Raw genomic sequence first — 22,127 nt, 5'->3', positions numbered from 1 at the left:
CCTTGAGGAGGAAAATGAATGTTTTGTGTTCCTATTTTAATCACACAGTTGGGATCCTAATGCGGAGCTAAGACTGGGTGATGCTTCCTGGTTCCTTCATTTCACTGGTGGCAGAACACCTAGAATGGCTATTTGCAACTTTTAATGAAATTTGTTGCAGTCAGCTAATATTTTTTATTTTCCTCCTCCTAAAATGGAGTGAGAAAGCAGGTAATGCTTTGATCTTCTCCAGCATGAGACAGAGTTTGGTAACAAAGCTGCTGCGAAATCTGCTCTCTGTTATTACTAAACTCAGCATATATAGGGTGCAGCTCTTGGGTAAAATGTTACATTCTAAAGCAAGTTGTGTTTAGACCTGCTTGGAGAATTTCCCTGGGAGATGTGTGAACTTGGATGTGCTGAAGTGTGAAAGTGCTGTTGATTTCTATTAGCACAGAATGAAATGGGTGTTAGGGATGATTTGCTTGGGTATTTTCTTATGAAACCAGGTGAGTAGGTATGTTTTATTTTTTTCTTTAGTTTCTGCAGGAAAACATATTAATTTTCTAAACTAGTTTTCTTTATAGCAAGTGGCTAATACTTGTCACCTGTTTCAGATTCTGTGGGGTACTGGGCTTGGCTTTGCTGGTCTGTTTTGTTTGGTCCTGTGTGGTGATGGAAACTCACACAAAACTCCAGCCTTCTGAGTTCAGTCATCTTCTCAGAAAAGCCTGCAACAACTTTCCCTTGAAGAGGGCTGCATTCCAATCCTCTTCCTTTCACAACATTCTAACATCTGACAGGAGTGTAGAAGCTGCTAGTACCAGCAGGGAAAATTGTCTTGGCATACTTAGGTGTAGATGCCAATGATGCATTTCCCTATCTAGAGAATTTTCTGATCAAAAAGGTTTGTCACCAAGCTGGGCTGAAGCTGCCCCGGGCAGGGTTACTTGGGGCTGCTCACATTCAGCCTGTGTGTGGTTTAGGTTATCCCTGTCTTGCTTTGAGTTCCAGGGTTGGTTCCTGCAGATGATGAGGGTCTTGCTGCTGATCCCAATGGAGGAGGAGGGTCAAGATGGTGATCTCTGGAGAGGCTGAGGGTCATTCTGGTGATGTCCACAAAACAGGAGGATCACTCTGGTGATCTTGTTGAAGGAGGAGGGTGGTTGTAGTGATCCTCACAGAGGAGGAAAGCTGCTCTGGGGATCCTCACGGAGTGGGAGAGCAGCTCTGGGGATGCTGATGGTGGAAGAGAGCTGTTGTAGTGCTGTTACTACAAGTTTGGGCACCCGCTGTGTGTTACTCTGCGCGAGGGTGATGTGACTAAACGCTGTGATGAGCCTGCCGTGGTTGAATCCAGGTTGCAGAATCACCCAAGGCTGCGGTTGTCCCGCAATGAAGTGGCTCCTGTCCCCATGTGACACCAGCTCCTGTCCCCGAGACGTGTCAGCGCTTGGCTCCCGCTGCCATGGCCGCAGCCGCGCGCTGGGGCCCCCTGCTGGGCACAGGTGTCAGTGCACTTTGTTACGAAATGATGTCACGGGCCTCGGTCCATGACGCCATCGTGACGTCAGCGTCACTCCAGCCAATCAGCGCCGGGAAGGTTGGGATGGTGACGTCAACTGCCCTAGCAACAGTCGGCGCGGCGCCGCCCAATCAGAAAATAGCCGTGGGCGGCCATGAGCCAATGGGAGGCGGCGGAGGAGGACGGCGGCAGGAGGCAGGTCCCCTCGGGCTCCCTCCGATAAGATGGCGGCGGCGCTGGCGATGGCGGCGGCCGCGGCTTTGTCTGCGCTCAGCGCCTGAGCGCGGCCCCAGCCCCGGGCGACTGCTCCGTTCCGAGCAGCGGCGGCGGAGTCATGACCGCAGAGCCCGTGAGGTACGGCCGGGCCGGGCGGCTCCGCGGCGGGCGCTCGGGGTGGGGCGGGGCCGGGCCCGGCGCAGCGCAGCCTCGGCGGGACGGGCGGGAGGCGGGATGGCGGCGGCGGGGAGGGCAGCGCGGCGCTCGGCCTGGGCGGCGGGGCCGGGCCCGGCGCGGAGGGCGGGAGGGACCGAGCCTTGCGGCGGGAAGGCCCCGGGGGCGGCCCCCGCCCCACGTGCGGAGCTCCGCCGAGCCCGGGCCTGGCGCCGGGCGCGGGCAGCGGCCGCCACCACCGGGCCCCTCGGTCCGGCCGCGGGGCTGGCACGGAACGGCAGCAACCGCCGAACGCCCGCGAAGTGGGGCTGAGAGAGGCGCCATGTTAAACTGTTAATCGAGAGTTGTCTTTGTGTGCTTTCGGTTGTGTCCGAATCCCCGGGGCCGTGAGCCCCGCAGTCCATCGCCCACAGACACGCCGTGTGCCTGAGGCGCCACACGAGCCATGAGGTGTAGTCTCTCGACCCTCACAAACACATCTTCAAACCGTGTTGGAGAAGCATCCCTGTGTCTCTAGTACTCATCACTCTGGCTTTAGTGCTGAGCCCTGGGTAAAGTTTTTTCTGCTGTCACATTTGTGTGTCTTCACCTCCTGCCTTATTTTGAGTAGTTCATAGCTGTGTCTTCTTAGACTAAAGTTAAAGGGATAGTGGTTTTTCTCTTTTATATTGCTTGTTTTTGTAGTCTTCACGTTTCCAATTAGGAATCTAGAAAAAGGAGGCTTTTGATGATTATCATCACTATTGAAGTTGATCACATGCTGATGTAGGTCATGAGCGTTTCAAATACACATTATTTGGTGCATGACTTCCTAGCAGTTAGCAGTTTCTTCTGCATGTGTTTCCTTATTTAAGACAGGGATTGTCCATTTCTCATCCTTTTTCCTTCTTATTCCTGCTTGATCTACCCTGTGTACTTAAAATACTTTGTTTGGACAACTTATTTTGTTGAAGAGATTATTTTCTTGTGTAGACTGAAGTGCTGATTAAAGGGCTTTCTTCTTTCTCTTCTCCAACCCTTGAAAATCAGGCCTAGAGTTTGATTTTTGTGGAACATAAAGATCTGAATTACTAATATTTATTGTCTGGTTTGCAGCCACCATTAGTATTTTATATTCTGGAAAACATTCTTCTATTTGCTTTGCTTTGCTTTTTGTTTTATTGTGATTGTCGTATTTTGTTCCCTGTTGTCTTTTTTTGAACCACTTGTTCCTGTGTATAATATGCAAGGTTTGTACTTAACCCTTTCCATATTCATATGTTATTAGTGCCACAGTTAGTGTTACTAGCAAGAGGTTGCTTTGGAGGAAGAGGATGCAGAAGCTTATACATTTTCTGTGCAATTTTTAGATTACCTGTGGAGAGGATGGGATTATTTCAGATTATTTGTGATCTTGAAGATCAGAAAGCCTGGACAGACTAGATCTGAGATCATGTGCAGTCTTCAGGTGGGATCTGCCCACAGAGTAAGCAGCCATGTGACAAAATGTTTTTAAGTAAATGGACATAACAGTTTTGTGATCCTCTAAACTTTCCTACTGTTCACAGACTCAGTTCTCGTTCAGTTTAAATGTTTGTTACAATTCCTATCCTGTGTAGAGCTGATCTTGAGCAGTTTGTAATTCACAAGATCTGTGCCAGCAGCTGACATGGCACTGCAGGGTGCCAGCATTTCAGGGTTCTGGTGAACCCGTTGCATGGGCTTTGCCTTATTTCTCTTCTGTCCAGTTCTTCTTAAAACTGGAGTTGGAGAGAAGGAAATGGAAAAGAAAAACACACCCTGTCTTCCTCTTTTGTTCTCTTTCCAACAAGTGCTGTTGTCTGTCAGCTGTCTGTGGTTTGTCACTTCATCCTCTGCTCTCTGCAGTTCTGTTCGTGTCAGAGGTGTGCAGAAATAAAGGACTGTGGAAACACTGTTGGAATTCTTGGGAAGATGTGCAAGAAACTGAGTTTGGATGGAAAATCTACTCCTAGCACTTGTGGAAGATTGACTTCTACTGTTTCAGAGGAAAATCATTAGTCAATACTAGTCTGCTCCCAGAGAAGTTTTAAACTTTTGTTACAAGAATACTTGTATTTAATATTAAGATCCTACTAAGTCTCTCGTGTCCCAAATGAGAAATTTAGAATGATGATAACTTGAGTAACTGCCTAAGAACTTTTGAAAAAGTGCTGCCTCTGTAGATATTTATAAAGATGCCTCTATAGCTTTTGCCCCAAAACTTTCTTTTTACCTTGTCCTTTCCTTTTCAAGGGAAGGAATGAATCTTCGTCATAGTGACCTAACCTGTTCCTCCCAGTACATACATTGTACAGAATAAGCACAGCAGAAAAAACAAGTTTTGAATCTTCCTCACTTAAACTATCTGGTAGTCAATGAATGTAGTGTTGTGTTTTTGGTTTTTTTTTTTTAAAGTTGGAAAAACAGGCTTTGGTCTTGGGGTTTTTATATCCAGGGTTTTCACCTCACATTGTGATATTGGTCATTTGGTTTTAAAGCTTTTATTAAATTGTCTGCATTTTTGACTCAGTTGAATGTCTTTGTTCTGAGTGATATTGCAGGGTTGTTTGAGGTGTGTTACTTGATGCCACAATTATATAATTGGAAGTAAGTCAACACATAAGCTTCTGTATTCCCTAAAGGGATAGTGAAAGTTCTCTGTCTTCCACACTGTTCTGGAATGGGCATAGGCAGATTCTTTGGTTCTTACTGAAGAAGAGCAAAACTGTGTCATCTTCATTGCCAGGTGTGCCCCAGAACAAATACCTGCAGCACTTAAATGAAGTTCTCTGGGAGAGAAACTTACTGCAGAGACTTTGTTATTTCTGGTTTTGTACAATACTCTCTGTTAGGGCTTTGCAAACTTTGTATCAGGGTCTTTATAGGGCTTAATTAATGGTATCTTCATTTCCTAGGAAACAGATTTGGTGTGTCAGAAGCCTGTGTAATACAAATTGTGCAACCGGATGATCTTAATATTGTGGGAATTTGAACTTCTCCGTTCTGTTACAGAGTAACTCCTTGTACCCTCTGCTTGAAGAGTGGGAAAGAGTGCTTTTCATGTGCCTATACATCATCAAATGAAAATACCAAAGTAATGCTGAAATGTGCTGTGTTCACCGTAAAAACAAACGTTTGCAGCCTGTGACCAAGTACATTTTCAATTGAATTACCAGAAGTATCTTTTATAAAAGGGAAGCCTAAGGATAGTGCTGAACCTCATGAAATCACATTTTGTATCGCTGGAGCTCAGCTCATGCCTGCAGGTCATTTGGAAACATGAATGAGTTCATGGATGGGTCAGTGGCAGGTTCTTCCTGTAGTGTGGCAGCAGGAGAAAGAAGAAATTGTAGAAACTCAGTGCCAGATATAATGGAAGGTTTTAGGTTAACTTTAAGGTGAGGTGTCCTGATTTATTTACTAAAGGAGGAGCATAAAGCTTTCATAGTCTGTGATGAAATGTAGCTGTCACTAGGGTGTGTGAGAGATTGATTTGTGGTTTTTTTTTTGTTGTTGTTGTTGTTGTTGTTTTGTTTTTTGTTTTGTTTTTTTTTTTGGAAAAGGAAAGAAACCTTGAAAAAATCAAGAACTTTATGACACAGGCTGCTGACCAATGTTAGCTGTAGTGCCATTGAAGCAGTTTATTTGCAAGTCCAAAAGCTGCATAGTTGTAGAAATTTCTATCTGAGTGGGTCCAACTGTAGGCTTTAATAGGTTCAGCCTAGAAGCTTTGTTGGGCAAATGCATCTGTCAAGTAAAGGAAAACTAAAAAATAGGCAATAAAATTGAGACTGAGATGCCTTTTATCTTGTGAAATGGAAACCTGTACTTTGGATGAGCTACAACCCTCAAAGCTGTGGCAGCTGTGTTTGGGAGTATGTGGGAGAGTTGAAGGCCAGGCTTTGATTCTCAGCAGAGTTGTACTGAAGGAGGTTTCATTGAGAACCTGTGATCAGCTCCAGGGAGCAAAAGGCATTTTTAGAGTTAGGAGTGCCTGATACACTTGGACATGGGGCCCCTCCTTCCCTTCCACAGAGAGTGTTTCAAGATTTTAAATACAGCTGAGTTTGTGTGTTGTGTGCTAATCTGAGCTTCCTTTCCTGAATCAACTGAGTAAGGTGTGCACTTTACATGATTTTTGTCTCATAAAGGTGAAAATGTGTTTAGATTTTCAAGTGGTAGCTTCAGTCTTTTCCAGCTTGTAGTGTATTTCACCACTGAAGTTACACTTCAGTGTGGCATTGAAACCAATCTAACAATGAGATTGTTTGTCTTAGTTTTGCCTTGTGGGTTTGTGATGATTTTGCTTGTTTGGGTTCTTTTAAGATCCCATTAAAAAACAGGTTAAAAGGGAAGATTTTTTTTTTTTTTTACTACTTAGTGGATGAAGTGTGATGACTCCTACCATGTCAACAGAAAGAAATTGTGTAATATTCCTTGAACAGAATAAAGGGTCTCTTAGTGACTTTGAAGCATTGCTTTCTCATTCCCCTTGTGTGTCTGGAGGAAGATAATTCTGTTTACTTCTCTGAACCTGTTATGCTGTATTTAAGCTCCAAAATTACTTCATCCACATCACTGAGTGTCTTCAACTGTACCGGGTATCACTTGATTAAGTCCCCGTGGATTAAAAGTCAGTTCTAAACAAAGTAAAAAAAGCAAGTGTGTGTTAACAAAGTGTTAGGTACTTAATCTCTGATGAAGTTCTGGATGCCTCCATCTCTTTTCAGTCAGAGCTTTAGTGTTCAGGTATTTTCTGATGTGTCTGATCTAGCCAGTTCAATGTGGTACAGTTCCTCTTGAACACAAGAGAAATGCTTTACTGTGATAATGGTCATACACAAGCAGTTGACCCAGAAAGATTGTGGGGCCTCCCTCTGTGGAGTCACTTGGAACCTGGCTGGACATTGTCCTGGCTGACCTCCTGTGGCTGTCTCTGCTTGTGCTGGGGGCTGGACTCAAGGATCTCCAGAGCTCCTGGTGTGGAGTGGTGGAGAAAGGAGAGGAGTGAGTGTGGATGGAATCAAGTGTGTGCAGGTTGTCAGGGTTTATGTCCTCGGGCAGTAGAGCTGCCTCATGCCAGCACAAAGAGATTGTGTGAATCCTGAGTGCAAAACCTCACTTGGTTTGGCAGAATTGGTGTATCAGTATAAGTAAGGTCCAAAATGTGAATCTGATCTGTGACTTAGAGTGTCATGTTGCTTTTGCCTGCAGAAAATCATTGTTGAGTTAAAAAATAAACACTGGGATGAAGTGCTCTGTTCTCCCACCATTATAAAACCATATTTTACTTGTTCAGGTAATACAATGGTAGGCTGATTTTGTTTTCTGGTTTTGTATTTTTTCTGACAGAAGTAGGTTTCTTAGGACATGGAAGGTATGGTGTGTTCACTCCACTTTTTAAATTGGATGAGAAAATAAAGTTACTCCTACTGGATGTTTTATCCTCTTTCACTCTTTCCCACAGCTTTAAGCTATTTCATTCATGTGTGTTCAGCCACAATATTGACATATTTTGTGTGTAACAACAATGTAAGCTCTTCCCTTGTAACTGAAATCTTTGAACTGGGCTAATTCTAGCTCTTTTTCTTTTCATCAGGAAGATATTTTATGAAGATTTGCAGGTGACAGAATATTAGCCTGACTATATCAAGGCTTAGGAGCAGTCTCTCTTCCCACCATCCTAAATAAAATATGGAGAGTTTTGCTGTGGGTTGTTGCATTTGTGCTCTTCACACAGGGATGCAGTCTGAAGCAGAGGGTAGCAGTCTATAGCAGTTTGAAAGTACATCTGGTTTTATTTTTATTTAATTATTTTTCTTAAGGATTGTTTAATTAGTCTGTTTAATAGTTGTTTGCAGTTTCAGTTTCAAAAGTGAAAAACTACTGAGACTTAATTTGAAGCAACTGTAAACATGAATTTAAAAAACTTGTCTAAGATTTTTCTGTTTACACTTGTAAAATAGTTCAAGCCACAATTATTGAACTTAAGGAAGGCATATGGTTAAAAAAAAAGCGTATTTGTCAGCATTGGGATAGATAAAAGCTGGAAAGGACTCCTGTGTTGCTTTTAGGAGACACTTGGAATGCAGATGAGGGACATTTGTTTAGAGTAATAATTGGTAGGTGTTTGTTTAAAGAAAATGCAGCTTTCAAATTATTCCAGATGTTGACAATAACTGGGACATTCCCTAGTTCCACTTTTAAAGCATGTGAAGAAAGCAAATAGAAACTGAATGCAATAACAAGGTTTTCAGTGCAGTTTCAGGGGATAGTCCACTCTGTCCTGGGTTTGCTGCTGAAGTGGGCAGTGCTGCTCCTTCCACTGCCCTGGTTATGAATTTTCATCAGCTCACCTGCCTTCAGAAGAAATCTGATCATGTGAATGTGTGGCAAGTTGGATCCAAATGAAAACTGTTTGTTGAAATTTTCTTTGTGCAAGGTGATGTGATTTGCTTTGGGGAAGTACAGCTGGCACAGGGGGTGAGGTCGTGGTGGGTACCCACTGTGTCACTGCCCCTCCTCAGCTGGACAGGGGAGGGAGAGCACAGTGAAAAGTTCAGGTTTTGAGAAGGACAGGGACATCACCCAGCAATTGCCATCGTGGGCAAAACAGACTGCTTGGGGAAATCACCTGAATTTAGTGCCAATCAAATCAGAGTAGGGTCATGTGAAATAAGTCCCCAGTGTTAAAATACCTTCTCCCCATCCCTTTCTTTCTCTCAGGTTCAACTTTACTTGATTCTCTGCCTCCTCCTGCTGAGCAGTGCAGGGGGATGGCAATGGGGGCTGTGGTTCTGCTCGTCACACTCCTCCCCTGGCTCCAGTGTGGGTTCCCTCCCATGGGAGATGGTTCTCCACGGACTTCTCCCATGTGGGTCCTTGCCGTGGGCTGCAGCTGCAGCTCTTCCCAAACTGCTCCTGTGTGGTCCTTTCCCACCCCACGGCGTTCAGGGAGGGGCTGCTGCAGCAGAGGGGTCCCGTGGGCTCCCAGCCTCCTTTGGGCATCACCCTGAGCAGGTGTGGGACCCTCCATGGGCTGCAGCTGGATCTCTCCTCTGACCCTGATGTGCCTCCTCCCCTTTTCCCCTGGCCTGGCTGTCTGCAGGGTACATCTTGCTCCTCTCTCCCAGAAGCTGTTTTGCAGCAGGTTTTTTCCTTTCCCAAATCCATAATCCCAGAGGCACTACAGACACTGCTGATGGGCTCAGCCTTGGCCAGCAGCGTGTCCCTCTTGGAGCAGGCTGGTTTTGGCTTACTGGACGTGGGGGAAACTTTTGGCATCTCTGCACAGAAGTTTGTCACCCCCATAGCCCCCCACTACAAAAACCTGGTGCAGGTAAGAACATCCAGGGAACAGCACTCAACAGCCAGCTGGAATGAAACATGTTATGTCTAGATTAGGACACAACCTGTCTGGCTCTTTATTTATTCTAATTATTTGTGGACTCGTTTATAGGTAATTTGCCTACTCTGGATGTTTTGTTAATGCTGTAAGGGCCAGGCATTTATTGTTTGCTTTAGCAGCACTTGCTCTGAATGTAGGTAAGGAGTGGTGCATTCCAAGGTAGCTCCCAAGGTCACAAACCAGGTTCATGGCCAAATCAATAATAGCACGGCACGTTCCCTTTCAGTCCTATTTTAATTAGGCTGAACAAGGTTGAAATAGCTCTACAGTGGTGGAGAAGCCATTTGCTTAGAAAACTCAAGTGTGAAGACACTAAAGAATAGTGTGGGGACTGTCACTGTAGAGGAACCTGTTTGCCTCAGTAGTGCTTCAGAGATGTTCTACATTTTTAGGCTCTTGTGTTTGTTAAAAAACCACAAATTTATAGATTGTGATCGTTTTCATAGTGGCTGGGTCTGTACTGCAAAGAATCAACATTTTGCAGAATAAGCTTTAAACAAAAAATAATAAATTATTATTCTGAAGTACAAATGAATGACATAAAATCACTTTTGTGCAAAACCAGATAAAGTGGTGCCCTAAATTAGCATTTTTCTCTGGTGAAGTGTAGTAAGTGTAACACCTTTACTTAGATTTGACCTGGTATTCCTTAACCAAGGCTTATGGTACAAAGTGATGAATAATCAAGAGAAAAAGCAAGTTGAGAAGACTTTTTAGTATTACTTTGTATATCATCTCTTTTGATTGGTTGTCAGCAAGAACATTTTGCTCTGAAAATGATAATTTTATGTTCGTTAGGGTAAGAGTTAATGAATAGTAGTAGATAAAGTTCCAAGTATTAGTCATAAAGACACATGCATACTATTCTGAATTCATTCTGTATTGACAACAGTAATGCTAAACTCATATACAGCTCCCATTTTCTTTCTAAAATGCTGTTACCAAACCAAGCTATTTATAAACTAAATGAGCAGAATTCCACATGTGTGGCTTTTTTGTTGTTGCTGTTTTTTACTACCAAAAATGTACTTTTTTGTGGTCTTTCTAAATGTGCTTTATTTCTTCAGACCATCTGGAATGGATATAAAATCCCTTTATATGCTTTTACTATCAAATAATTCTGAACAGCTCTAATTTTTTTTTTCACTTAATGTGAGTAAATTGTCATTAAATCTCCTTTCTAAAGGAGAGCATGCAAGCTGTTAAGACTGCAGTGTACCATTATTATCTTCTGTAATGTTTTCCAAGTATGCTTTCCATCCATGAGAAAAAGGGAAGCCCAAGATTAGGGAACTGGCAGTTGTGTAGCAGCATGAGTCCAGTAATTAGAGGGAAAGACTTTTGGACAGATTGAGAGAAAAGTGTTAAGGTACTCTTGAGAGTTAAAGAGCTTTGTTCTGCTCTTTCAGACTTGCTCCAGTGATTGATGGTACATATGTATACTCAAAAGAAAAGTGCCCTTCACTCATGCAGAAAATCTTTTCATTGCAAAGTGCTATTTTGTTTTATTTTGAGTACCTTGGGAGATTTAAAGAAATTGCTGATGATTTTTTTTTTTAAATTGATGGTTTATGCTGTTTTATGTGGTTATTTTCAGTGGTTGGAATAGTCACTGGCAGTGATGTGAGGATATCCACTCTTGGCTCAAGGGAGCACTCACCTGCAAGTCCTTCTGATAAAATGAGATTTTAATTTTTTTTTAGCAATAAGAAATTGAAAATCAGAAGTCAATAAATTGATGTATTCAGAGAAATAGTAGTGATGATAAAGGTGACTGCTCAGGTTGAATATTCAAGTGTTCTTATGACCAATAAAACAGGTAGAGAAAATGTAATTTCTTCTTGCTAGTAGAAGACTATTTTGAAATTAATGGGGAAACAACCAGTGGGAAGGGTGGAAAGCCTTTATCCTTCATCTGGGCTCACTTCTGCTGGGGATAGGGTAGGGCAGGAGTGGGAGAAGCATCTGGAGCAGCAGATAAGGGGTGATGAGCCAGGACAGATCAGCTGCAGATTCCAGAGAGCTGATAAGGAGGGGAGGGAGCAAACAGCTCAGTGGCACCTTCTGAACAGGGGCTGAACATCCTTGGCCTCAGCCAGCTGGAAAGGCCTTGTCCTGGAAAATGTTGGGAGTTTTGGGAGAAATACCCCCTGGCATTTGACATGGTTTAACATGGAGGTTATGAAATGGAACAGCTTTTTAAGGCAAGCCTGGGATTGAGATGTGGCTTTTTATTGTAATCAGTAAATGTACCCAAGACTGCTCCTGGGGTCTGAAAGTGTCTAGTGAAAGTTGCTAGAGGATTGTTTTTTATGAATTAATCATCACCACTCAGTGATTAAAGAATAATCTGGTCCAGTGTGATTGTTTCTTGACAAAACAAACACCACACAACATGTATGGTAGATTTAATAAAAGTTTTGCATCAGCAAACTTTCATATTCAGTGGGTCTGTCACATTCACTGAACTGTTCACTACCATATTCAGTGGATCTGTTTGTTTTTAAGTTTGCAGGTACAATTCTTCTGTTAGTCACCCAAAGGTGACATTTTTGGTAATAAAATAAAGATTTTATTATTCTTACTTGTCTGGCTTGTGACAAGTAGAATATTATTTTTTTTTGCTGTCTTCGCACCATAACATTACCAGTTAGACTTTCTTGAATTTTGTCAGTAATTGTAAACAGTGAAAATGACTTAAAATAGACTTTTAATGCTTTTTTTGTCAATAAGGCTGCACCTACTATTTGACTCAGTATTTGAAAAAATGATATGTTTTTTATTTGCTCTGATATACTTGTTCAGAACCAAATGTTTAAATCTCCTGTGGATGTGTATTAATTGAGACTAAATGTAAGGTTTCAAGCTTGGTAAACTGGAGTGAGATATGTAAGTGACTCTGAGTATCACTTGTATTTTAACAGTGAAAGCAAGTTGAATACATTGGTACAGAAACTCCATGACTTCTTGGCTCACTCATCAGAAGAATCTGAGGACGCAAACTCTCCTCCAGCATTACCTAAAAACAACAGTATAGGTAAAAAGACATTTTATGTCCATTTTCAATGTGTGTGTGATTCTGAAGTCAACTTGATATTGTTATTTCACTATATCACATTTCACTGGGGTAATTATACCAAGTCTTAATGTGGTTAAAGTGGTGATAGCTTGATAAATACACAATAGGCCTTTGATGCAATAATTATTGCAGTTCTGAATCTTTCTGACGGTGAAAAAATCTAATCTTCTGGTAATTTCCCTTCTCTGAAACACGAGGTACCAAACACGCAGGTATTTGCTGTGCTAGGAGTTCCCTGTTCAGTGTTCCTGAATTTATAAATGCAGTATCTTGGATTTTCTGTTGTAGTAACATTTTTGAAGTCCTTGTAGGTCTGGAAGAAGTTCTGGAGATTATGCTTTCATAATAATAGAAAAAGATTTCTGTATATCATCTGGAAACATTTGTAAAGAAAATAATACTTTTAAAAAAACTAGAGTCTCACACTAGGTCAGAACTGATACTGGAAATTTTTATTTCCAAGTTAGAAATAGGTAAGAAGTTTAAACACTTTGATGAGAGACTAAAAGTGAAATTATTTCATGTCAGTACTGAATAAAATCTGTTTCCAAATTTAACTGGTTACATTTGTTTCTTAGTGTAAATTGGGCTGGATACAGGTGCAAAAACTTTCAATCTCTGCTGCTTAATGAGCTAAAAGTTGTGTTGATGGGGTGGAGTGCAGGGGAAGAGTGTTCTGGCTGTATTACAGAGTATATTTTCAAACTCCTCTTGTCTTAAGTAATAACTTCCATGGGTTTTCTGACTTGTAGTTTTTATCTTTTAATGTTTTGTTTAGAGAGAGAGTCTGCTGCCTGTGGCACTCACCTCCTCTTGTCAGAATCAAACTGAACTGTTAGCACAGAAAAAAGAAACACCTCTTGTTGCTTCAGCAGAACAGTAAAATAAACTGTGTTGTAGATGCATCTCAAGGTGAAATTTTGCTGAGGAGCACACTGGGAAAAAGAAATCTTCTCCTTTTATCCTCTGTAGTTAAAAAGCAGCATTTGGTTCCATGCTGTAAAACACAGACTGTATTTGAAATGGATACACTTGCAGATTCATAGCAGAAATAATTTAGTGTTGGTTTTGAGATCTAAAAGAATGTATTAAAGTTGAAGAGTCAGGATTAAACACTTAAATACTAGGAAATACCAGAATTTACTGTGCAAATTCCCTTCCCTTCCCAATGTTCTGTGCATAACGAAAATACCTTTAGCAACTGTGCTTGCTTTCTTTTTTTTAAATCTAGAGGGTGCTTATTACAATCAGAAGTTATGGATGTGACTGGGGCTAAATCAGGTTTACTTAGTAATGGATCTTGTTTTGCTCCAGCATTTGGAGGATATGTGAACTGTTGGGTAGAGTGTTGTGAGGAGGGAGATGATGATGAAGGTGGTGAAGTGTGGCCCAGGAAGGCTGGATGTTAGAAATCAGTTGGCTGTTAGCTAATACAACTTCATACCCTAAACTTTTGTCCCTGCTGCACACAGAGGGGACTTAAAACAGGTAGCAATACTCGCTTTATAGCTTTAATCATGTTCTTTATCCCCTCTGCATTGGAACTGGATGTTTCCCTCCTTTCCACTGCATGACTTCCAGCCAGGGGAGTCACAGAGAGCTCAGGAGAGCCAGCCTGCCTGCTCTTGTTCCAAGAGTGGAGCAGCAATCCTAGGGGAAGCTGTGCTCCCTGATAACCCTGGAGTGTCTGGGCAGGAGCAGCCAGGTCAGCTCTGGGCTGGGAGGGGATGGCAGCACACAGAGTCCTCGGTGGGCACACCGAGAAACTGGCACTGCAGCACATTCAGCTGCTTTTGGAATAGCACATGGAACGAGGCTGAGTGCAGAGTCTGCACACGCTGGGGCTGCCAGAGCAGGGGGAGCTCTGCCAAGCTCTCCAAGCTGGTATTTTCCATGGGTTTATCACTTGGGAAAAGTTGGTCAAGAGTAGAAGGTGGGCAGTATCTAAACTCCAGCAGAAATGTCACCCTCCTTCCACATCTCAGGTTCCTCCCTCACAACAGGGAATGCCTGTAATAATGTAGAGAAGTTTCAGGTACTTAGGCCAAAAGCATTGTCTGCTTCCATTTTGTATTTCCTTCTTCATGTGTGGAAATGGCTGAATGATTTTTCCCTGCAATTTGCTCTGTTCTGCAGGGGTCAAATATCCAGCACTGAATTCTCTAAGTGATTCAGTTTTTTTCAAAGTATAGAAGTAAATTGTTTGGCTTTCCCCGAAACTAAAGTTTAAGGATAAAGAAGTTGCAGTGCTAGTAGTCTTCTGTTAAAATCACAAATAATCCCGATAAGTATCCTGTAATTACACTTCCTACTCAGTAGCATCTGTTAAAATCCTGCTGTTCCTAAACTTTTGGAGCAACTTCATACAAGAATCATTCAATCACTGAACTCCAAACTTTCCATTTCCAGGAGTGGTGGACTGGAGCAGGTGCCAATAAGTTACAGGTCTTTAGGCTTTATATTCCACAGTTCCGAAGCTTGAGAGATAGGAATTCTCATCAGAGCTTGGATCAAATGGGATTTTTGTCTGTGGTTCTATGATCTCAGGTTTAATACTTTGTTTCTTATGTCAAGATATGTGAGAGAAAATACTTGCAGTAAATTCTTAGAGATGAGCAAAAAGGCACTAATGATATTATTTCTTCATGCAGTTGCACTTGAAGTGCTTCAGTATTTCTTTCCCAATAGCAAGGCTCCCAGAGACTGAACTGAAAGGGATTTCTGAATTATTTCTGTCAAATTTATGCCACATAGTGGAATGTCTTTTCTGTTGTGAAACAGTTTGTCTCTAGAAGTCAGTTATCTCTGTCCAGGCTGGTGAGACATAAACAGTGCTGGGATGTACAATGTGAAGAACTACTGATGTTCCTTGCATTTCAGTGGACTCCTTTAATTTCTCTCCATAGGTAAAAATAGAGAACCTAAAGGAAGCCCAGCTTCAATGGAGAACAACAGGGATGAGGTAGGAATAAAAATGCTTTTGAATTCTAGTTGCATGTGTAGTGCACAGTGGCTGAGTTCACTCTGTTGCTTTTACAATAAATACTTTGATAATGCTATCAGAAATTCCCATTAATGTCATTCCCCTTCACCCTGTTACTCAGATAACAGTAGGTACTTAGTTGTTCTTTAGGCAAATATGCTTCCTTTTTTAAAAAATAAAAATGGACATACTGGATATGTGTTAAACTGACTAGAAATTTTTCATTTGGTCTTTCTTATTTCTGTCTGTTCTCCTATTGGAAACATTCTGGTGGACAAGATCTTAACATTGTGGAGAAAACACAAGTGCCAGTGTCCTGCCTTAGTTTGTCTTTACTGCTGTAAATTCAGGTATTTTCAACTGCCCACACCTAGTTGTGATCTGAGTGCAGAAACCATTGAAAAAACGAGTTTTGCTGTGAAGGCTTTCAGTGTTTTCTGGCACATGAGCCACATAACAGGAGTCTGTTCTGCTGGCAGTTTGTGGGTGCAGGCTGCTGCTACTCCTGGGTGCCAGAACTCTCTGGAAGGGTGTGTTGGAAAAGGGGGATGGATGGTTTCTTCATGTAGCAAGGACAGCATTCCCAGACCTGTGTGAGCTGCTGACTTCTGACCTGAAACTCCAGAGATTCAGTTTAACTGAACTGGCATGACTGTTGAAATTGTCACAATTTTAAAATTTCACTTGTAGTTACTACTTCTCCTGCTCCTCTTTTTAATTAATTATTTTTTTTTTAAATAAGGGCACTGGTGTTTTCTGAGCTGTTTCTAGTTAATGCAAGAAACTGGTTTTTGACAGTTCCCTTGGATATAAATGTGTTGACTTTTACATTTTTTTTTTCTCCTTTCTAGGGAAGTAGTTCTTCAGAAAGAACCAAATCATTAGGATTATCCCGTTCCAAAAGGTTGGTTTGGAAAATAAAAACAAATAAATTACTTTTTTGGGTGTGGGTAGCTGTAGTAAAGTGCGTGCACTGTGTCAAATATTTTTGGTCTACACCAGTATAAATTCATGAAGTTGTGGAGTGCTGGTAAAACAAATGCCTCATAGTACACTTAAAATTTAAACCATTTCTTAAGATGAAGGGTTAAGATGCTAAAGCTTGATTACTATTTACAAAGACAAGATTATCCCATATCTTTATACAAGAGTTCCTTCAGTCTCGCTATTTGTACATGTAGCATTCTTCCAAAAAATGTAATTTGGGTCATAGAGAAGAAAAGGTTTTACGTGCTTCACTGTTGGGAGAGTGCAGCATCAGACTGCTGTTGAGTTGTCCTGTGCAGAAACTGCCATTTGCTATATTCCTGCTTAATCCTTTTTCCCTCTTGCATCTAAAAAGTGTGGAGTGAATTGTTTACCAACTACTTGAACCTGCAGGAGACAAGTTATTTGTCCTCCAAGTAAGAGCAGGCTTAGTCCAGTCAAGCTCCTCCTCATCTGCTCTCAGCTAATGTTCACTCAGACTCTGTACTCCATGATTTTTATGAAATCCCAGTGAACAGTGCAGGGAGTTGAGCTTTCAACAGCTGCCTTAGTACTGCTCTTTAGAAGTCTCTGTCTCTTTTCACTGTCCTTTTTATCCAAGTTGCTTTATTTTATCATGTCTGCTGGAATTAATATTCTTCACTCTTCTTTTTATGTTTGTCTTGATGCCATATCTGCAAGTGTGGCTTTATGTTTGGTTTTAGTTTCTCCCTCATCTTTTGAATCTAGTGTCCTGCTGAACTCTTTTCATTTATATACTTTTTAGTCCTGTTTTTTGCTTCCTATCTTATCACTAAAGGGATTTTCACTAATCCATTTCTCATCCTGTACCTTATATTGACAAAACCAGTATCCTGCAGTAGTTCATGCATTGTCTTCAGACTACTGAAAAATTAGCTCCATATCTTGTATTATTTTCTCCCCATTCTGACATAGCAAATTGATTCATTTTCATGGATTCAGTTTTAAATTGCTTGTGTGGAATTCTATCAGCTGATCCTTTTATTCAAGTTGGCTTTTTCATTTCTTTCTGCATTTCCTTTATTTCCTTGCAAGCATCTCTTCTGCCAAGATGCTTTTTGTAATTGGTTAATACCTGTGTGTTCTCTTTGTGCTGCCTCTTAAACCTGGAATGATGGATAAAATTCATGAGCAGACATTCACTTGTGTTTCATTTAGACATTTCTCCTGGAATTGTGACTTTCTTAAAAACACATCAATCCTTGATTTTACAGCAAAAATATATTATTAGTATGTACTTCTAATTCACATGGGAGGAGAGAAATCCTTTTACAGTCCAGAAAATTTTCCTACAATTGTACTAACTTGGAGTATCCCAGCTCATAATATCTTTAATTCAAAAAGAACTTAGTTTTTCACAGTTCATATGGTGTTTTGCCTGCAAAGCTTACCTGAATTGCAGTTTGTACTTTTTGTCAGAACATGGTTTGGTTTTTTTTTTTTCTTTTTTTTTTTTTTCTGTGTATGCAGGAAACCTACAGTTGTAACAAAGTATGTTGGGTCAGATGATGAACAAATTGTAGATGAAGCTGTAAATGAAGATATTTCAAATGAGAACTCGGAGAATGATGTAGATATGCAAAGCTTGCCTAAAGGTAGGTCATGTCTTTTTTTTTTTTTTTTATTGTTTTGTTTCTGAATTTAGCAAATTAGCCAGGATTATGAAGCAGCATAAATAATTCACTAAAATGCACATGTATTAGTAAAATGCCTCTTGAAGGTCCTGTTGGTTTTCTGTCCACAAAAAGAGGAACCTGAGCACTTTCAGTTTGGAACCCAGCAGATTTTAATCTGTGGGTGCACACAGATGTGCTGGTGGCTTAGTTTCTAATGCCTGCTGATATCTGTATAAAACCATCACAGAACAGGGGAAATTATTTATTCTTTGTTTTGCAGGAGTCTCAAGCTCTGTCACTTGGAGGTCTTATTATACTGTTCTGTCTTTGAGATCATGAGCAATTAGATCAACAAAAGCAAAACTAAGGCTGGGGGAAAAAATGCCATTATTGGATCTATTTTTAATCACCTTTTAGAAACAGTTAATACTGCAGGCCTATATCTGCTCTTAGCTGCTGTGTGAGTTGGATTCATATACTCCATTTCTTACCTATGAAAGTTACAGAAAAATTGCTGCTGTTCACTGTGTGAGTAGCAGTGTTGAGAGCAGTCACTCTAAAATTATTTTTTTCACAGTATTAGATTATTTTCACTATCCTCACAACAAAACTGGGCTCTTAAATAGGAAAGATATGCTTTTTCCTTCATGTAATTTTGTTTAAATGAAAATGTCAGATTTTGAATCCTGTTAAAGACAAAGCAGGCTTTATTGTAATGCTTTTTTGTTTATTTCATACTGAAATAAATGAACATGAGGGAAACTGAATAGAAGGGGACAAAGAGAGAAAAGCATATGGTTTTGGGGGATATAAATGATGTCCTTTATAGGTAGCCAGTTCCTGTCCTACACCCTCCAGCACTGTGACAGTCCTGTCCTGCATGTGCCACAGCAGAGCAGAAAGAGCAGAATTTGCTCCTCAGCCCATTCAGTCCTTGGCTTCTGTCCTACAGCTGCAACACAGATGTAGTGTCAAATATGTGGTGTTGGTTTCTTTTTTTTTTTTCTGTGAACATCTGTGCATTCAAAACTTTGAGTTTTAGTCAACAGATTGCACTTTTTTTTATTTTTGTTGACTTTATTAATCAGAACTCTTGCACTTCACTTGGATGTGTAATGGTTTCCAATTTCTAAATAAAATTATTCTAGGTACAGTGGTTGTACAGCCTGAGCCAGTGCTGAATGAAGACAAAGATGATTTTAAAGGGCCTGAATTTAGAAGCAGAAATACCGTTAAAATGAAACCTGAAGCTCCCAAAAAGCGTGGAGGTAAATACAATTTCAAACATCTGTTGGAATGGGTTTAAATTGTTGCTTATAAACACATTTAGTACATCTAAAAATTGTCCATGTTCCTGATAAATTATCCTAAAAATACCTCCACTCTTCATCCTAAAAATACCTCTAATCTTCTGGCTTTTTGTTCATTAAGAATTTTAGGTGACGGAAATTAGCCTCCATTGCTGCCCCTGCAATGTTTCCTATGTTTTTCTTTGAGAAACTAAAACTGTGTGTGAAAGAAATGCCATAATACAGACATGAATTGCAGTGCTATTTTGAACAAAGATGAAGTGGGGAACATTGTCCAGAATATCAGAGCTGCTCTGAAAGAGTTTTAGCGATGACTCTAATTTAGGTGTGTTTTCATGAGGTGACCAGTTAACCCAACTTAAACCTCTCAGAGGGAAGGAATTGTATTTTGACCACAAGTGAAGCATAGCAATCAGGGGAAAATTCAGTCTTAAAATGGCAAAGGATTACAGAAAGATTTCTCTGGTGCTGGGTGGTGCAGAAAGAAAAAACCTGACAGGCCAGAATATTGCAAGAAAATGCACTATGTATATACAGATTTCTTAAATAAGAATGAAAACAATTTATATGTGGTTTGTAATCCTCTCCATAGAAGAAGGACTCCATGGAATTGTGAGCTGTACAGCTTGTGGGCAGCAGGTGAACCATTTTCAAAAGGATTCAATCTATAGACACCCTACACTGAAAGTGCTTATTTGTAAGGTATGTGGTAAAAATTGTTTGTTTTTGTTTCAAAATGTCATATTAGTTGGTTTGGGTGGCATTTTTGTGGGAGTAATTCTTGTTCATTAGTCAATGAAGTTTTCAGTTACTAGCTGTTACAATTAAGGAAACTAAAAGGAGGGGAAAAACAGGCAAATATACTTACGAATTTATATTCCTTTTTTCTTATATCCCAGTTAAACTGGTGGTGGTTTCATTGTTATTTACTTCTACAGCTTTAAGGTTATAATCTTAGTGAATTTTTAATGTTAAGTGATCTGAAATTTCTGCCTACTCATGATGTATTTTAAGAACAGATTCAAGTCTGCATTTCCTGGTAAAACATTCCATGTGAAACAGCACCGAAATAAAGGGGCAGCAAAGCAGCTTCAAATCCATTTCTGTTTCTGCCAGTTTCTGGATTGTTTTAATTTATGGCAACTTTGCAATGCTGGTCTGGTCTATAATCTGAGTCTTCAGCTGTGTAGCTTCCTGGTGGCCCCACACATGTCCCGAGTTGGCTGCAGAAGGAAGAGGTGGGACAGGGCAGGAAGGAAATGTCCCTGCCTCCTGCTGTGGAGAGCTCTGTTAACTTTCAAAGAGCTGCAGAGACCTCTAGCATATTTCTATATGTTGTATTTATAGAGATATTGCTAAAGATAGAGATACACTTCTGTGTTCTAATGTACATGTAGCATTTCCCTGCTCCTCCTCCTTCCCAGTTCCTCCTCAGTGTTACAGACTCAGCTGACACACTCTCTCAGCCATGCCCATTTAGGCTGGTGTGCTGGCTCTTCTCTGCATTCTGGCTTGTCTCTTTTACAGAATGTGCTTTACAAAATGAGCTCACAAGATATCCTTCTCCCATCTGCATTGGAGTCCCAGCTCTTGCTCCTGGCCTTGCACACCCGTGTTGCTGCTGTTTGACCAGTGACCAGAGTCATTTTTGTAACCTGGTCAGGGTGCTGGGCTCAACAGCAGCTCTTGGGAGCTCTGCTACATAAATTTCATCAAGGGTTGTTTCCCTTTATTTTCTCTGTTTTTACTTAATTGAACATGGCCTTATGTGAATGTGAGAGGGAGGAATGGAAGCCCCTCATCTTCAGCTCTTCCAGTATTTCTGTGCCTAGTTCTGCCCTTATTTTTCTCCTACTTAGCTAAAAGTCCCAGACTTGAGAAGCTGTTTTCCTTTGACTCTGAATGTTCCATCAAGTGTCTAAACATCAGATTTTTCTGGGATTTTATGTTGATTTTGGTTGTTGGGATAGTTTAACTGAACAGATGTGCAAGTCTGTTCCAGGTAATGGGGCATCATCATTGTGAATGCAGGTGATGAAGCCTCTCTGCGTTCTGAATTGTATTAATGCCTGTTCAAAGTAGAGCCACAACTCTGGGAGAACATTCTTTAGTAACAGCTAGGAAAAAAATGACACCAAACCTTCAGTATTTGGGGCAACAATTCAGCAACTCAAGCTATCAATACTCCTAGCTGAGTCATTCATATTTTTTAATACTGTGACCAAATTTTTAAATGAAGATGCTTTGTTTGTACCTGGAAATGGAATTTTTGGATGTTATTAACATCATGATAAATGCTGAAGATGTTTTAATCTAAAGCCTTATGATACCACCTAGTAATGTAAGGAGCATCCAGCTGGAAACTAATTTATGTGGGATTAATTGTGTCAGGGAGGATGTGGTGTTGATTTACCTAGGAAATAGATGGAAGAAACATTCAGACTGGAGAGAAGTATTCAGCTGATGTTCTAAAAGGTACAAATATGCAGCCATCAAACAAAAGCCTGTTTAATTTTCAAACAAACCTTGAACCATCTAAATAAATCATGGTTTGGAACCATGGAAGATGTTTTTTAGATTAAAAGAAATGTAAAAGGCTTAGAATGTTGAAGACCTTGCAGCTGCTGCTTTTACAGGCTTGCTTCTAGTGCATGCTGAAATCCAATGAATTGCTGAAGCCCAGTTGAGATTTAATAATGAATTCCTTGTCCTCTTGCTTTCTTTACAGACTTGTTACAAGTATTACATGAGCGATGACATCAGTCGTGATTCAGATGGGATGGATGAACAGTGTAGGTGAGTGTAAAACACTGCAGTGTGTGTGTGCAA

At 40.8% G+C, this 22,127-nt stretch overlaps 1 protein-coding gene across 7 annotated transcripts in view; it reads left to right on the top strand.

The window, feature by feature from the left end:
• The first annotated feature begins 1,704 nt into the window (after nucleotides 1-1,704).
• The window catches only part of ATRX (ATRX chromatin remodeler), a 61,542-nt gene continuing 41,119 nt past the window's right edge, over nucleotides 1,705-22,127 (top strand). For 3 of the 7 annotated variants that reach the window (XR_009933673.1, XM_062503190.1, XM_062503195.1), the window contains exons 1-8: nucleotides 11,356-11,506; nucleotides 12,227-12,339; nucleotides 15,288-15,343; nucleotides 16,216-16,268; nucleotides 17,843-17,967; nucleotides 19,137-19,256; nucleotides 19,891-20,000; nucleotides 22,027-22,094. Coding sequence is in view for 6 of the 7 variants with exons in the window: in XM_062503190.1 (XP_062359174.1) it covers nucleotides 11,475-11,506; nucleotides 12,227-12,339; nucleotides 15,288-15,343; nucleotides 16,216-16,268; nucleotides 17,843-17,967; nucleotides 19,137-19,256; nucleotides 19,891-20,000; nucleotides 22,027-22,094 (677 nt within the window). In the remaining variant the exon portion in view is untranslated. Of the gene's footprint in view, nucleotides 1,859-2,182; nucleotides 2,446-3,308; nucleotides 3,360-11,355; nucleotides 11,507-12,226; nucleotides 12,340-15,287; nucleotides 15,344-15,643; nucleotides 15,715-16,215; nucleotides 16,269-17,842; nucleotides 17,968-19,136; nucleotides 19,257-19,890; nucleotides 20,001-22,026; nucleotides 22,095-22,127 lie in introns of those variants that run through there. The other 4 variants (XM_062503191.1, XM_062503192.1, XM_062503194.1 and 1 more) reach the window with 4 other exon arrangements.

The sequence above is a fragment of the Cinclus cinclus genome, chromosome 15, assembly GCF_963662255.1.
Source record: "Cinclus cinclus chromosome 15, bCinCin1.1, whole genome shotgun sequence".
NCBI lineage: Eukaryota > Metazoa > Chordata > Aves > Passeriformes > Cinclidae > Cinclus > Cinclus cinclus.
Note: the sequence above shows the minus strand (reverse complement) of the source record. Positions and strands in the feature narration are given on the sequence as shown.